At 40.5% G+C, this 18,608-nt stretch overlaps 1 protein-coding gene across 8 annotated transcripts in view; it reads right to left on the bottom strand.

The window, feature by feature from the left end:
- PARD3B (par-3 family cell polarity regulator beta) overlaps window positions 1-18,608 on the bottom strand; it is a 437,068-nt gene that overhangs the window by 197,904 nt on the left and 220,556 nt on the right. For all 8 annotated transcript variants that reach the window (XM_068948053.1, XM_068948054.1, XM_068948056.1 and 5 more), the window contains one exon: window positions 5,252-5,437. In XM_068948053.1, coding sequence (XP_068804154.1) covers window positions 5,252-5,437 — 186 coding nt within the window. The remainder of the gene's footprint in view (window positions 1-5,251; window positions 5,438-18,608) is intronic.

The raw sequence follows: 18,608 nt of genomic DNA, 5'->3' as shown, positions 1-18,608 counted from the left end.
TAAAACTTTGAAAATGTTACAGGTCCTCATGTCTTGCTACAGCCCCAAAGGCTCCTGGATTCTTTTCTTCCTTTCTGTGGCTAAACACCCGTGCATAAATATTTGTTAAAGTTTCTTACCAAAGTAAATACATTTTCAAATGCATCTTAGCATGACCACATTTTTTGAGCATGCAACTATCTTGAATGCACATTTTTAATGAACTACTGAAGCCTCAGAAACCTCTGAATTTGTCAGTTGTCTCACCTTGTAAATTCTTTTGTATGAGAAACTGTATTTCTTTACGTTATTATTAAATGTCAGTTCTTAAAGAACTTCTTCGACATGCCTCCCTTCTTTCCGCCCTGTCACACGTTCCACTTAAATGCAAAATTCAGTGTTTCTGACTGGGGAAAAAAAGGGTTACAAGCTTTTGCAATGCTGATCAACCATACTTGCTACGCCACTGGTAGGAAGTAGGCTGGAAGATGGCTGAGCACTGTTGCTGCAGACGACCAGGTGGAAGTAACTTCACAGAGAAACTTTCTGCAGTTTTGAAGACTAAAAAAATCCAAAGCCTAAACAGCTTTCAAACACAGATTTGCACATCACTGGTGTTACGGCCTGGTTTAGAAGACCGAACTGCAAGACAATCTGCTTGGCTCAAAACAAGCTAAATGTTGTTTTAACACATTTTTTTCTTTCATCTCTGAAAGGTAGGTTTCTTTGTGGTTTCCGAGTAGAAAAACAACATTTGGCATTTCAGCAAAACAGTTTTCAAATGCCATCTCTGAAACTGCAAGAGCGCTACTCTAATAAAGGGGGAAGTCAACATTCCCTTGCTTATTCAAGCCTGGGGTTTGCGTGGAGGCTCTCAGCACGGGCTGCAGCCGACCACCGCACGGCTACCGCAGCCAGAGACAGCCACGAGACGTCCACGCTGCTCCCCTGGCAGAGCAGGGAGATGCAACACAACGCTCCTCACGGAGGTTTCTTTTTATCAAAGCACACCTTGTTGTTCCCCTTGGCACATCAGTGGCGCTACCCTGGGAAGGAGCTTTGCGATGGCATTTATCGGACTCACCTAGGTCCTCATCTGCTGCACGCAGCAGGCAAACGTTCACTGCAGTAGCACTCGGAAGCCCAAGCAGGCTCCAACCACGCCAGCCTTGATGTGAACAAACGCACGGGTAGAAAAACATCACCTTATTTATAAGCACAGCTCTGCTGCACTTCAGCTGCAGTAGGCAGCAAATACCTGATAATCAGGAATTCATCCAAACTGAAAAGCCAAGATGTCTCAAGATAAGTCAAGCTGAAACCCCTGCAGTTGCAGGGCAAGATGATGCATTAAAACTCAGTCAAATGTTCACCTGCCTTCATGTGAAAGGCTCTGCATAATTACAAATATCAAGCGTTCTGGCAGCCCCTTTCTCAGGGCTGATAAAAACCAGACACGCTTTAAAAATTACAACAGGCAATTAAGAAGGGACACGAAGGTACAATCAGCAAAATCTTAATCTTGCAGGATACCATATTAGAATTCCAACTACAAATATTAAGGTCTTTTACTTTGTTATTTTTAGCAGCCAGAACAGTGAATAAGCCACTGGGTCTTACTGTACGACTTAAGATGCACCGGTATTTCTAAAATCTTTAACGAGCAGACAAATCATCAAGCAGAAGATCAGTTTTAAGATTTTAATTTTCCCTTACAGTCTTCTCAAATTCCTTACTGAGCTTTACCAAGCTACTAACACGTTAAAGCTAGATCAACGTGCTAACATTTTGAAAAATCACTAAAAAATGTTGGCCTCCCTTCAGACCTTCTGTTCAGAATGATAACAGACAACACCAACCAAAATTATACATAACTCTTTCTCGGAAAAAGGAAAGGGAAAGAAAAAACACCCTGGTGAAAGAAGTTTTATGAAATTTGGTGTTATCAAAAATGTTTAGACAATGTCAGAAGGATGGAATTTACTTCAGTGCTGAAACAAAATGCATTGACCTTCTGCCTGTTACATGCCTTCTTCTGAAGACAAGTGGTGACTATATGAACAGAGGTACGTGGTGTTTTTTCTTCTTTAATTAGCCCCTAATAATACAAGAAAATCAGAACAGATTTTAAACTCTGAATGCAGAAGTGAGATACAGTGAAACAACCCTCATGTCCAAAAGGCAGAGAACATTATGATTTCCCCGTGTCATTTTTTCCCAAGGAAACTTGGTACGCTGAAAAGCAAATACACAAGCCTAAATCCATAATATTTGGTTTCAGAGACAGTTACAACGAATAATATGGGAAAATGCTCTGGGCAGCTACCAGCTGGAAAAAAAAAAAGCCTTTGTATTTAAAAACTGGCTGCAAGAAGGCTTTTAAAATAAGGATAACAAGCACAGGTTTATATGTTCATGCACAAGTTTACGCACACTTTTTAAACATGATACAAGAAATGTTATTAATGTTAATACCCAGTGATTGTTTTGTGCTACATAAGAGGTCGTTAAACAGAGGGCAGACAGCTATTTTCCATGCATGTCCAACAGTAACCATGGTTCTGACGACATTTTCCAAAATGGTTGTATTCTGAAGTACTTGTATCCAGCACATGGGACACAAGATACTTGAACTAGTTCTGGTTGAAGCTAGAGCCTCAACTGCACTCTTATCTGCTCTAGCGCCTACATTCAGATCTCTCGCCAATGAGACCTGCATAGAAATAGACTTATGACAATGGCAAATATAGAACAGGTGACAGGACTGAACTTGTCACAGGCCAAAATAATCTTCCTCTCATGGTAACCAACTGCAGCAGTTGCCCATTTATCCAAGTGGCAGGCACAACGTCCTACTTTACTAGTCCGCAGGCCGCTCAGGCCAAAACGAACAACTGCTCTGGGAAAACAAACGGAGAAGAGAAAGTGGTAAACGCACAGGGCTTGGGAGAGTTGTCCTACCTCTCTCTGCCCTGGCAGTACTAGCCAGGTAGCCAGCCTGAATGGAGCCCCTGCAAGCTTTGCTACACAAAGCAATGAGTTTACTCGTGGGGACACACTGGCACTGCAGCTGGGGTGGACAACTGCACAGGCAACACAGCTGGAAAGCAAGGAGGGCAGCCTCCTTTTCAGAGTAAAATCAACTGTACGAGGCAGTAGACATGCACTTAAATTGTGTTTATCCAGCTCTACATTTGGCCAGTCAAGTCCTTACCTCATTTCTGACTTACACCACGTAGATGAGTTTAGTCTCTTGAGGAGATCCAAGCTTTGAAATAACTGTGGGACTGAGGCAGGTAAATAGGAGCAGGAAAGCATTAAACATTCACATCAAAAGCTGAAGCCTTGATTATTGCTATTTACCAGCTACTGTAAATAGATGATCATGGAAATTTTAATGCTGTGAATTGTCTTACTCAGCAGGTGGATGTCAGTAGAGGAATTTACATAAACTGAATTAAAAGGTATTCTACAGAAAAGAAAATTGCAAAGAATCGCTGAGGTAACACAAAAGAAAAAAATTACATTATGGATCCACAACAGCTAAACATACAAAGCTCAAAAGACCAAAACTTTTCTTTCTAATTCCAAGAAAGTCACCGTTTTGAAGATTTTTTTTGTTGGGGGGGGGGGGGGAAATACAGTCAATAGATTGACTAAAGCATATGAAGTAATTCAAATACTTTCTTATCATAAAAACGTAGAAGAGTCCCCATATAGTCCTTAGAGGGAGCAGAACAAGTCAAAACACTGTCATTTACCAATTTAATTCACCTCAGGGGCAATTGGTAACTTCTGCACAACTAATGACATCCTCAGTCAAGTCGCACTGACTAGAATAGCAAAAATATCTTGAAGAACAAGAAAGAAAATAATTAGTGAGGTTTTCACTTCCAGCAGAAGTTAAATACATAACCCTTAACCTCACAGAATTGCCAATTTCTAATTCTTGTAAACACAAAACAAGTTTGCCTTTTGATTATTTTATAGGTTTGCCCATGCCACTTTGGGAAGACGAAAGGAAGCGCAGCGAGAATGCTAAATACATATATGTAACTCCTTTGATACCGAGCCTAGCGGCGCACCAAACCTTCCCAGGAGCTGCTGTGGGGATGCAGGGCAGCAGCCTCTCCTCCTGTCCAGGCACCCTGGCAGCTCTGCCCAGCACCTCGAACCTGCGCAGTACCTAAAGGAACAAGCAACTCGGAGGTAAGAGAAAAACGTTTCGGAAAGCAAAGAAAGTAACTGTAGAAGACAGAAGCAGATGTGGAACAAAAAGAAAGCATCGGAGACAGGTAAAGACTCTTTCCACCTATATTAGGCATTTTGAAAGTCTAAACTTTAACTTTTCAGACTTGAATAAAAGGCTTCAGACTGCCCTCTTCCTTGTCTCACAGTTCTTGCAGTCATGATTCATCCTCAACACACACCCTAGACACGATGTGTGAAAGCAGGAGAGCCTACATCTGTCTTTACAAGATGCAAAACCTCTGCTAAGTTATCTACAGACTGCCTATGAAGTCCAATACACAATTTTGACATTGCAAAAAAGATCCAGAAAAAAAATCTCCTAAAAATGTGACAGACATGCAGTTCAAGTCATTTCAGTAACCATAACTATCAGCACAATCACGAAATAAAGTCAGTCAAAATTAAAGGAACCATCACGTTAAGCAAAAATCAATGCAGATGCCCTAGACCCCACCAAACATAAGAAGAGATTCTGTGTCCTAAACCACAGGACAGATCTTTAAAACACACCATGAGAAAATGGCAGGCAGGACCCCTCTGGCCTGGGCACATTTGGGAATCCCAGCCCATGTCATCTTCACTTCGTCTTCCAAAGACACCAAACAGTGCGTAGGCATTTGCACTCGGAATTATGCTCTTTAATAATGAAAGGTCAGTAAAAACGCATTGCAAATCTGTCTCTCTACATATTCATACATATGTGTATACACACACACACACATATATATACACACAAACTCAGATGAAATATACTGTTACAGAATATATATGGAATATACTTTTACAGAACCCAATCAAAGTTTTAACCAATTCTGCGCATTTATATGTATAGTGTAATATAATGTATCGATAAATATATTTTTTTCAAAATACACTATTCAGAATCACATTATTTTGCCTTCTGAACATGAAAAGGAAAATAACTACCATTATCATTCCTAGAATAGTTATCAAGCCAGACTCAGGACTGAACATATACATGTCTGAATTCTAACACAGTCTGATGCGTTTTTTTCCATACCTTAAAAGCAGCACCTCCGTGAATAATGGATTTGATGAAAATCCCAAGATCAGCTCCAGTCTCCCGAGATTTGTTGCCTTTTAAACTCACACCAAGTCCAGCAGAGCCAGAATCATTCAGAGGAATCTCAAAGGTCAGCTGCTCTGTGGTTTCTGAGGAAAGAATACTGCAGTTTGGCTCTCCTTTCTGTTGGGGAAAATAAATATGAAAATATGGGTGAAAAGGGGCACAATGCATAAAGTGCAACCTACTGTTGCATAAACAACAGGTCTGTAAAACAAGAAACAGTTTTCTTTTCAAGAAAGTAGCTCAAAGAACCACAGCCTTATAAACAGCAATGCATTTAGCTGTGATTTGGTCACACGATGTAGCCTAAAATATTTTATTAACAATACTTAGGAACATGCCTACATAGAAGATGAGAATAGTTTAGTTTCAGTTATAAAACTGATGTTGCAGGAGAATATAAAAACCTGATACTTATTTTAAACACAACTATATTAAAAGTTTAAGCCATAAAATTCTCACCGTCTTTACATGCAGCTCACAAACTCTACTGATAGCTGCATTGGTAAATTCCATTCCCCACTGAAAATTGAGTTACCGTCTTAAAAAATTATCCCTCCCTTAAAACCTGACTACAGAGCAAAGTTGGTGCAACAAAAGCGAGGGTGAGAATTGAAAATGCAGTAACCTATTCTACACTAACCCCCTTTGTGTATACTTTTATTCCACATAGATTTTTCTTCTTCTGGGGTAGGTTAATCCAAAGATTTTTGCTAGATTAGATTGTTGTTTACAAGACTGCAAAGGCAAGTATCCATATCTAGGGAAAATCAGAAACAATGTTGTGCTTCTATAGACTGTATCTGCGCTTTTCCAATATTTGCTTCTTTCCTTTCCTTTTTTCTTTTAGCAAACTGGAAACTAAAACCTAAGGAAATTCTAGCATGAAATATTCGTACTGGCATTCTGCAGAAATAAAACTAGAAAAAAGAGGCCAACTATGGAGTTAAGCGTACACACAAGGTATTAGTGCAAAAGACTTTATGCATCGCATCCAGTTTTATTTCACACTTCCTTTCTCGTATGGCTATAAGGCAATTAATCAGTTTCTTGTCATTTCTATGTTTCCTACTCTTTATAATACTAGGGTTAAAAAAGGAATAGGAAAAAATTATGAAAACGGAATACACAAATACAAGCTGGAAAAGATTACTAGGGCCTGTTTTCAAAGGTGTCGAAATCTTCTGTTAAATTACCAACTAAAGGCCACACACAAGGAGTGTAACAGCTGGGCAAACGCTCCTCATACCTAATGAGGAAGGACCATTTCCAGGGAATAAGCTGCACTTCATAATGGTATCAATGCAGCTGATACTGTCAACAAAGTTGCCAACAGTACAGATGGTTTCTCAGCAGCTAGGGTAGTCCCACATATCCTTCATCTATTATACTGTCCGATCAGAAGTAATGGATGACCTTATACAACACAAGATCGACAAGCAACATGACCACAAAACTAAGGGCAGAAACTAAAATCCTAGAGAAACAATAAAAAACAGAAGCAATAACCCCTGAGTACAGTCACATTTATTTCAGATGCCACTTCACAGATGAGAGTGGCCACAGGAGGCTAGGGAGGAACCACGTGACCCAGAAAGCTAAGACCATAAACCTCAATCCCAAAATATGATGTATACACCATGCACAAATTCTTCCTGGAATATAACTACACAATATCAAGGCAATACAACTAACCTAATAACCAAATATAAAACGACACGGCACTCGCACTGATAACTGTCTTGATACTAGCACTCATCTCTAGGACTTGTGCTACTCGTCTGTGCTTTTCTCTTTGTTCACCAGGAGTACACAATTCCCAATCAGAAATCTGGCACTTTTCTCTTAGCTGTGGATATAGAGACACCCTGAACATAATTCCTGAAAAACTACAAAGTCATATTTACTACTGTGAACAACACAGAATGAAAATTTGTAGACACTCCTGCTCTGGACTTCCTTCAGAGGAATTAATGCCATCACAGAACCAGAATTAACGGCCTTCTAACATAAGCATTTTGTATTTAACGTTCCCAAGGTTTGGGAGGAAGGTTGCAGTATCTTACTTTGTTTTTTCAAGTAAATATATGCTTGTCAGCTGGTATAGAACTCTTAGATTAGGGCTTCGGAAATGACATGTACTGCCTGGACAGGGGACTCTCTTCTCAGGGCTCATAGTCCCAGACACACGATGTCTCCTGCAGTCCTTTGGGACAGGCTACTTCTTATTACTTCACTGGTCCCCTGGGCAAGCAGTTCCTGTGTGCTGCTATTCCCAGCTCGAAGGCCAGGTCCAGAGCCGGAAGCTGAACTGGCAAACTAGTTCCTGCAGCATAGACCTGGTCACTGCCTTAAACTCATCAGAAAGACTTCTGCTGCTTGAACAGAATAGCAGGTCATCATTTATTTCAAGGTCCAGCACCAGAAGAGGAGGAGACACCAGGGATTCTGCAACAATCACATGGAGAATAGAGGATCTTTGATAGTTGGCCATTCAATTTCTGAAAGAGCAAGCACACTGCTTGCTTTGCTGCTGCCTTACCACCACCTTTGCTTTCCACTCATTGGCCTCATCTCGACAGCTCGGAAGTTCTGAATCTAGCCTCCACAGTCTCCCCCCCAAGAGTCTCAGGGCCCATCGTGGGCCTTTTTCTGTGCTACGTTTTCTAAACGGTCCCAGTTGTTCCTTCAGCCCTACCTTATCAGTTCTTACAAGTCTTTCTCCCCATGTTCCTATCCCATATCGTTCATTCTGCATCTACCGGCATCCTACCACCAGTTCTGGTCTCCAGAGCTCATCTTGCCAGATATCACCAGATCTCTCATTCCTCCAAATGTAAGTGCAAATTTTAGCCTCCCTCCTTTCCTTTCCAAATCTATTCTTCCACTTAAACCACCTACATCAGACTCTTGCCCCTTCCATGTATTAATAGTGTTTTCCTCTTTCACAATACCACAATCATAGCAGTGAGGTGGGTTTGTTCTCCCAGTACAGAAAGATGCCTTGCTCTCAGTCCTGATGCCTACCTTTACCAGAGCAGTCAGAAATTGTTATGTAATACTGCCTCAGTGTGAACTCGCACTTTATATAAAACAGAACTTGGTCACGTTCAGGTCAGTTTTTAACGGGTACGGCTGAAGGTGAACCCCAGCACAAAATAATGCAAATCCTTCCAAGGAAAAGGCAAAAAGATATGTCCGACAAAAAAAAAAAAAATCAAATATTGTTTCATTAGCTTCCTTCTCAGAAGTGGTCTGAACTATTTTACTTTAAGCTCCAAGACGTACGTTAATTTCAAGTTAAAAACCTAAGGCATTCGTCAAAACAAAATCATAAAGAAATAAAGGCAACAGGATCTATACAAGCCCATCAAGTCAACAGATGAAAATAAACCACACAGGTGACTCTGGCACTGATTAGGACGCTTGAATCATATTCAAGCATTCCCATTTTTGTTCTTGTCACTCACCCGCCACGTGACTTTGATCACAAAGCCACAGCCTTCCCCGGTTGTGCCAGAACCTCAGTCACGTCAGTGACAGGGCGGTCTATGAGATGCAGGAAACAACCCTTCTGCTCTCTGTGGTACTGGTAAAAGCGCCACAGGAGCACTGTATTCAGTTGTGGCCTTCAGGAAACAAACTGGCTGGAGTCCAGAGGACAGCTATGAAACAATCTTGTTCAACCTTGTGAAAAAGAGCCTAAAAGGGGACGCAATAATAGTCTTCAAAACACTTTACAGTAACATTTTCCCCCTTTTTCTTCGCAGGCAATTTTTGACATAAGACATAGCTTGTTGAAAGAGCAGTCAAGGAAACGTCAGTGAGACTCAAGGAAAACCTTTGCCCTTGATATCTGGGGAAAAACAGACTGACTAGGTGGTCTCTCAATGTCTCCCACTATAAAGTTTACTGAGATAACAATACTATACGTAGTTTTTCAGTATAACTGAGTCGAGTTTTATACTCTGATGCAAATAAATTGCTAAAAGCAAAGAAACCAAAGAAAGGAACCTTGTTGTTCCGTGTTATAGAACATTTCCCAACTTCACTTGACATAATTATCCTACGCATTAGCTCTTGCTAGTAATGTACCAGATTATTCTCTGCATGCCTGGACGCATTATCTATCAAACTGGAGACATTAAGATGTATTCAGCAAGTCACCAGACACACATAGCAAATCTTGGCCAGCATTAAGTTTCCTCTGCTCTCTCCAGTACCTAATTTGGAATCCATAACATTTCACTACCATTTACCTTGCTCGAGGTCTCAGGGAAACAGACAGTATTATCATACAGAAACCTCAGTAAATTTGATTTCAATTTAAACAACAGCTGCTTTTACCTATTACCGAGGAACTCTACCCCAAGCCCCCTCACAAGAACTTCTTGTTCAGTATAGTCAAATTATTCTAAAAGCTCTCCTTTCTAGCATTTATATTCAACATTATCCTAAGATCCTGCTAAAGCAGATTTAAAGTAATACTGCACTTTATTTAACAGTACTAACAAAAGTTAGTCAGTCACGAGGGAGAGTGACACTTCAATGATTTCACAAGTATGGGTAACAGGAAATGTGATGCATGTGGGAAAAAAAAAAACAGTGATGAATTCATTATAAGATTAAGTAAACACTGTCTTTATTCAGTTAAAATTTTCATTTCCCATTTGTTGCATGGCATTTGATAGCAAGTGCTTGGGTATTCAACCTGTGGAATCAAAATTTGTCCTCTTCGGTACAAATATGAGATTGAAAACCTTTCTTTGTGGGAGAATGTGGGAGGAAGCAGAAAGAAGAGGAAAAAAATAGGAGAAACGGAAAGGGAGAAACAGAAATACACCTATCTGGAAGTTTAATGTTACCCTATACTCGCTAAATGGTTTCAAATTTGTATCCTGATACTACTGTTCTTCACAAGGAATGCCTTTTCATTGCTGACCAAAAATGCTCCAACCCTCCTAAAGTTAACAGCTCATCAATTAACTGCTTCGTTTGGCCAACTAATTTCATGAGTGATGGTCCTGTTCCTGGCAAAAGCAGGTATGAACGTTAATTGCTGCTAGTAACTCACAGGGCGGAATTCCTGACGCCTCTGTTTCCCTGACATTGCTAAAACACTATCCCAAGGCATCAATACTTTACGATAGAGCAATAACCATGAACTGAGTTACGGTCTGGTAAAGCAACGCCACTCCAGTGCACCAGACCTTGAACTCTTTTAGAAATAATTTTTAACTCCAGATCAGCCTAGACTCTGAACTGACATAAAAACAGAACGAATAATGTGAACTGCAACATATAAGTTTCCGGACCACGCAAAACTTCTTACCGATTTCTTCAACATCACCAATACGTTTCATGTTATAAAATACCCACCCAACAATCATTCCAAATTTTCTCAGTCATAACTATACCATACATCAGCACTTCAGGCATTAAATGACAGTATACCACTGAAGTTATACCGTACTGCGGACGCAGGTGACTCAGTGGTAATATAATAAACCAGGAAACTTTCACATTAACCAAAGTCCAGACAGCCAAGTAAGGAGACTTGGAGATGGCTAGAGCTTTGAGATAGACTGGCCTGTACCCTTCCCTTAAGGTAGGCACACTGAGGAAAGCAAAAGGGATTTTAAACTCTGAAGTGGTATTAAGACACAAGTATAACAGAACAACTTGGGCAGGGGGAGGAAGACTGGGGTAGGGAGGAAGAATTTCAGAGTGAAACAGGTTAAAGTAGAAAAGGCTTGGGAGGCAGAGGGAGAATCTCTGCTGCTCACTTTGTCCTTGTTGGGCAGCTCCTTCCTCCAGCCTTGCTACACCTTCGCCCAGCAGCTTCCAACGCCTTCCTCAGTTGCAAGAGACACTAAACCCACTCCTCTGGATACGTAGGTGTCTCTTCTCTCTCCCCACCGCAGCCTCGTCATGCTTGTCCCCTGCTGTTTAAAAGAGTCCACCAGCCTCGGCTCCTTGCAACACTCTCCCCTGCTGCCGCACCAGCCAGCGCTCTAGAGCTGAGCGTCTCGGCGCCTTAGGGAAGGAGACTGTCTCCTCTGACCACAGGGCAGCGGGCAGGAGCAGCCCAATAGCCAATTCATCTGCTCCGTGCCCCAAACCGGCCATTAAACAGAATGGAGTGAACAATCAAACTGGCACCATCCCTTACAAGGGACATCAAGGCCGTTACGTTTCATCTGCCTAGCTATTGCCATGAGACTTCAATAAAAGTCAACTCTGATGTTTCTTGAATGACAAGAAACACAGAATAGTGAATGAAAATACCGAGTTTGCTAGATTTAAAAGCAGAAAACCCTAATACGTACTAAATAACATTCAGCAAAGCAGATGGAAAACTATCATCTAAGAATCTCAAGTCACATTTGGTTAACTGGTGTTCTGCCAGTGACTTCATTCAATTCTTAGAAGCACTCTACCCTACAGCTCTCTGATTTCTTAATTAAAAGGCTAAAATAAAGGGTTCTTCAAACGTTCTAAAGTTTTTGCGGTATGCAGGTGGTCTCATCAACTGATTCCCAGTCTTTTAAAGCAGAGACGAAACACACTTTTAGCCTCCTCTTACGTGCACAACACACAAAAACTGCTCAGTCACCAGGAAAAACAGAATTGCAACCTCTGACAAAAAGTACTGTGCACTGTATTTTCCCCCTTCTGTTTAGATCGTGGTAATATCTACTCAATGTTGTGTCAGTCCTCTATCTACCATGGGACATCACTTTCAATCACTCCTCCTATTTAATCTTACAGCGCCTGTTCTCACTGACCACCGCAATTTTTATCTGTGGATTTATGATAATCTAATGCATATCTCTCCCTGGAAAGGCTGCCTTATTTATCCCTATTGTTCTTTTGCCAAAAGAGAAGCTTACAAAAAATTAGCTCCCACTTAAGCCAGGAAGGAAATAGCATTTGTTTAACACAACAAGAGACCTTTCAGTACCTGTCTGATGCCCTTGACCAACACACTATTATGGTCTCTCAATATGCTGGCTGCCCCTTGTCTGGCTGCTCATTTCTGATAAGAGATGCCAACTCCCTGGAGCACCATTCAGAGCTGAGAGCAAAAGGCAAGGGACCCAGGAGGGTTATTTTCAAAGGCTTATGAAGGAAATAAGACATTTGCATGCTTTTGCAACTACTTTCTGCAAAAACCTGTATAAGTTAAAGAGCACTATTTAAATTGCAGCACCACATAGCTATTACTGGCAGAAAAGCTCAACAAAAGGATATCTCCTTATTTACACTATTCTCTCTGTTCTTTCCAAGAGCTTAGACACAATTAAGAAATACTTTGCTGACAGCTCATTTACTGAATCACCATAAAATCTACGCTGTATTTTGTAATGGATATACAATAATGCTTTGCACAATAATACTCCAAGGTAATACCCTGCTGTAATCTTGTCACAATCCAGTAAATAACTGAAGCCATTGCTGCGTATATCCATCTTTAGCACTTTTGACAGATGCTTCCATACTGGCTTCTTTAAAATCATCTATATTCCATATTGCAATAAAAACTAAATGGTCACTAATGGCACACCCTGTTAAGATTAAGAAAAAAGAAAAAAAAACAATAGCAAACCTAAGGAGCTGCATTATGCTGTACTTGGATACTTTTCACATTAACGTGGCACACTAAGAATTTGTGTCATATCGGATAAAATGGTCCTGGTTTGAATTACCTAGACTCCCTGGAATTACAGCTTTGAATACTGACAGAATTAGATTCAGCTCTTTATTGAGGGCATTTCAGTTTACTGTTTGATGTCACAGGAGACTTCAAAAACGGAGATCCTCCAGTTTGCTCCACATACCTATTCAAAATGCCACAGCAAGTTTTACACAAGGAAATAGTTTGCCCTTGTGAAAAGAGTTTTGTCCTAAGTAAAAACTTAATGTGCCACTGCTCCTCAATGCTTAAAATTTCAGTCTCATTTAACCTTTTAGGTAACATAACTGTAAAAGACAGAGGGAGACAAATTAACTAGTTACGCCCTAAAGTATGCCCCGTGGTGAAAACACCCATCGTCATCTCAGCAGTGACCGTCAGCCATGCGCTTAAGCACCCTGCTGAGCTGGAGCCTTAGGTAGTTAATTTATTTCATCGCTTGGTTTCTAAAATCTTATTGTTTACAAAGATATGGGAGATTGCATGGTATTTTCAAGGGTGAATTTGGGATTGCTGTTACTGCACCCTTTTGGAACATATTGCAAGTAGACAACACACAATACTGTGACGTACAAATTCCAATCCCTTTTTGGTTAATTTATTGGTTACTGCTTTAAAGGAATGGTAAAAAAGCACTAGGCAGCGTGGCAGCGTGTAATTCTCTTATGTCAACTTCAATGTAAAATGCATGCATTTAAGGCTTAAGTCCTTCCTAGGAAAAATTTTCATGGATTCTAAGGCACAAAGACTTCTAAAGTATTGCATATGGTATACAGCACAAATCTGGTGATCTGTGTAGATGGCATGATACTACAGCTGCCAAGGAAACTTAAGAATTACTCTTAGACTTTTCAGAAAAGTAAATACTGTAAGTGTGGATAAATGGATCTAAGACATACGAAAGACTCTGCTTCTGTTGAGAGACAGGTTTCCAGTCTGAAGTATATGTATTTCTGATTTCATAGACAAAGGTTTGTTGCCAAACAATTGTTGACAGCACCAGCGCTGAAAAACTGATGCTATCAAGTAAACAGACTTCATCTCCCAACACTCTGAGATAGGACTCCTCCACACTTCGGAGCTTTGGGTAATAATCCGATAAGCAAATACAAGGTAACATCATGCTTTGCACTCCTCACTTGTCTCCACTCAAACTTTTTCTTTACCAGCAGACAGAGCACTACTGGAGGTTCTTGCAGGCAATGCTATCACCCATAGGTTTGGGACCACTCATTTTGAAGCTCCTCATATTTGCTGGAAAATAGAAGACTAGAATCTCAAAGCCAAATCACTGCTGGATTATAACATTTCTAAGGCCTTGAGAGAGAGAGCAATGCTAGATCCAGGTGGACTACCGCCTCTGCAGAGAAACTGATGTGCTTTTCTGTGAGCTAATGACAAAGAAACACGCTTGCTGTGTTGGGTAGATACGTTGGTAGGTAACGCTGAGGGCTCACTCTGCTATGGCAAAACTGTAGACGCAGGTGAGAAAGCATGTTGAAAATACTTGAATTACTCAAGCAATTTATTCCACGTGGAAACACTGGGAGTCCCACCAAAAGCTGGAAACAATAAAAACGATGGGGTAATTTTTGCTACACCTTAGGTCCACAGTGACAGGAAAGACAGTTAAGTTCCTAACACTGTGATTCCTTCTAAAGAGTAACCTCTTACCGTCTCATAGAAGCAGCAAGGTAACTAATTAATTGTGCCTCAATGCATAGTTGCCAGTACTCTAGGCTGCACTAAACCTAAGTAACCATGCTCTGCAATAATGACATAATCAATGAAAGCTGAAAACCTCTGAGGTGCCGCACTGCACAATGCTTCCACACTAAGATACATTTGCATAGATACAACCAGCACTGCTTTCTCCGCTGTTCTAGATAAAGAGAATCTACAACCCCCAAACTAGACACTTTCTCTCAAAAAATTCTCGGGCGCAGCAGGGGAGAGGTTTTGTAGCTACCTTCTTTGTGAAGTAATTCAAGATGAAAGGCGCCCTGCGTGCTCATGCTTTCCTTCCCTTTGTCACGCAGAACAATTTGAGAACTGAATCTCGTGTCTGTTATTAAAATCCAATATATGTACATTGACCAATTTTTCTAACAGACTTGTTTCCCCTTTGGACAGGGAGAGTGCAAGAGAGAATTGGTACTTGCTGGGGTCATTTTGTGACTGAAATCACTTGTCCGTTTTGGGTTAATGGGGCATTAGAATTGCTGCCTTAACCCACAAAAACAGGTGCAAAAATAGTTAAGTCCAGGCTGAAATTTCATCTATTATTTCCTGCAGATAAAAAGGCAAGAAACAATTAAGAGGAAGCAATAGAACATAAGCTTTGAATACTAAAAACAAAAAGGACAACACTTCAGGCAAACAAGAAGTTCTCCTTCAGGCACGGAGTTCAAGGTAGTGGAAGGAATTAATTAGGGGAAGACAGAAACATAAAAGTTGATCACACGGTGAGCAGAAAAAACGCTTAATTGAACTTGTCTCTCATCATACTTCCTTCCATTCTGTATAGTACAAGCATAAAAGAGAATCGGAAAGTTAAAGATCAACAGCTACATTATATACATTGTTGTTCTTTTAGCCTTTGTCGTAAAAAAGCTGCTGCGTTCCCCTTCCTCCTCCATTTGTCACCGAGCAGAGAAAGAGCCAAGAAATCACAGAAATAGCGATCACAACTGGATCTGAGAAGTAAAAAAAGCTATCTTTAGAACAACTTATAAAGTATATGTAAAGCTTACAGTATGCATGTGTTCTAACTTCAAGAAAGACGCACCTTAATCTTTTCAGTGCTTTATTATTTCTTGCAAGTGCAGCAGGACACTTCTCTGCCTGTTTGCATAATATCCACTAGCCTGAATGCTCATTAAAAGTACAAGAGTATCCGCAAAAGAAAGCGGATCAGAATTTCATAGGGCTACAGCATGGAACGGGTCACACCAGAGCCAGTTCTCGTTCAAGGAGCTTTGCTTTTACTGGGGGGGAGACGCAGGAAGAGGAGGGAGAAGAAGTGATCTTTGTATCATTATTAAAAGAAATGGCACCTTCAGATCTCACTTTTTTTTTTTCCTGGAGAAAAGATAAGATGCAATAAACACACATGATCAAAACGCTATGTTTTCAAGATAGAATACAACAGTAGCCACAGTTTTATGGGTATTCCACTTGCTTTGATAACAGCTGGAAAATCCAAAACTGTTCAGTTGAGCCAGTTTCTCTCTGTAATCGTAAACATCCTCTAGAAAACCATCAGTGTTACGCAGTTTAAAATCCAAACGCACCTTAAAGAATGCACTAATCACAGGCCAGTCTGTAGACAGTGGTAATTAAGTGAATCAAGATCTTCCCCTGAGTTTTGGGACCAGCTCCTTACTCAGCTGCTACATTGTCAACAGCTGGCATGAATTACTAGTAACATTTGGCTAACTGGATAATAAGCAGGACAGCCTGTGGTTGGTCCAAATTCTACTTTACTGATCTGCTTCAATAAAAAAATAAAAAAAAAAATCCACCCTCATTAGATCCTCTTATTCTTACAGACTAGAAAGATTGGGCTTCCTATTTTATTCCCTCATTATGTGCAAACAATGTAACTGTATGACTCTCAGATGTTGCTAGGGCTAGCGTAACTGAAGCCCCAAATCACTATAATTTAATAATGCCCTTTTGAAACACTGATTCATCCTCACCCATATCACATCTCTCTCTTGGCTGGTGGTAAAGGTTTGCTGCTCTGAATATATTTTTCGACTTGCGAGCAATTTCATCAGCATATACCACAGTAACAATTCCCCCCAAACTCTGCTTCCATCTAGCTTACGTTCCTGAGACCAAGCTTTCTCCAGACAGCAGCTTCGTTATGAGAGGAAGTCAAATTATATTATTATAGATCCACACAATCAAACGCCACCCTCCATTACTTTATTTTGTTTGCTTTGTGCCTAGGCAGCTATCACATTCTTCCTAAAAATCAATGCAGGAACCAAGTTCAAGCTGAGCAACAAGCTCAAAAGTGGCTTTGTGCATTGTCTCTTAGGGGTCTAAATTCCAGCGGCATCTTTGCCACAGGAAGCTGAGGAGAGCGTGCTCATTTACGTGGGGAGCATGTTCATTTATTAAGCAATCTTCTCCTTTTTCTTGTAACAGGTAATAGGGAAGCTAAGGAAAACATCATCTCGGATTACATTCAAGCCCCTGGAGAACTGCTCAAATGAAGAACAAGTCTGATATAAGGCAAATACCCTATTATGGCCAGGCATTAACCCCACCCTGCGTGTAGGTAAACTTTGGATGCAACTTACAGAGTCTGAATACGCAGTTACAGCTGCCCTTGAAAAATACCGGACTATCCACTGCCTTTCCCTTCCAAAAACCAAACATTTAAAGCACTGGCTTTTTTCTCCTCTTTGATCAAAGCAGCACTGTAACTTTTGAGGTAGGAGAGGATTAGCCTAACGCAGTACTATGGATAAAGCTAAAAACCAAAAAAAGCTAAACCAATTTTGATTTATTTTTTTAAATCTCTACTGAGACTATTTTCAGAGATCTCATGAATTCTATCAAGCATCATGCTAGTATCAACATCTGGTAGCTTAGTGGTATAGCAACCTGCACTTTTGCAGTGAGCTACCAAACAGATGTTGTTGGAAAGCTTTTTAACTTAGAAGGACTGGTTCCATAAAATTACTTCAGTGACTCACATTTGTATTATATCGTACTTGATTGGGCTAACAAGAAATACAGAGCAGCATTAGAATTCATGTATCATCACTAACATGGTGAGAGGGCCACCACCAGTGCATCTCTCACTCTCTCTTTTTTTTTTTTTTTTAAACACAGAAAGCAATCTAAGTGAAGGTCAAGCCAGCAGGATAAATGTGGCTACCGTCAGGACCTCAATCATGCCAGTCAAAAGTAACTCACCTTTTGAAAGGCAGTTAATCCTTGCTGCAGGGGCTAGAATTTAATAGCAGACAAGCGTGGCACGTAAAAATTATAAACAGCTTTTACATTTCTACAGCCCGTTATTCCTACCCACTGTTATCATGATTTCCAAGATAATTTGGAATAAGACAGTGAAGAACAACGCTGGGGAAAGAGGAGAGAGAAAAAGAAGAACATACACTTAAACTCCCACACTTTCCAAGCAATGTTATTATGTAGCTTAAAACACCCTAAGAAAAAATTGTTGATGCACAGCCTTATCAAAAATAAACCTGTATTTAGGCGAGCTGGTGGAGAAAAAGAGATCCTAAAAAGACAGTCTAGTACTTCAGACTCAGAAACTTCCCTCACCTCCACAAAGGCACTGACTACAGAGCTCAAGGGCTTTCTAAACAGAGTCTTACAACTTAGCTACCTAGGGAACCACTGACAAGGAGCACCTAATTAACCTGGGACAGGGGCTGGAATTATTCTGCTATTATTTATCCTCCTCTAAAATTGCTCAATCAGAAAGGAAAAGGAAAATAAAAATAGCTTTATTCAGGCACTTCACATGTGCTCTATATCAGGAACGGATGTACAGGAAAAAGTGGCCACCAGCTGCACAAGAGAACAGGGTCATGTGAGAGAACCCAACTT

This window comes from Struthio camelus, chromosome 6 (assembly GCF_040807025.1).
Source record: "Struthio camelus isolate bStrCam1 chromosome 6, bStrCam1.hap1, whole genome shotgun sequence".
NCBI lineage: Eukaryota > Metazoa > Chordata > Aves > Struthioniformes > Struthionidae > Struthio > Struthio camelus.
Note: the sequence above shows the minus strand (reverse complement) of the source record. Positions and strands in the feature narration are given on the sequence as shown.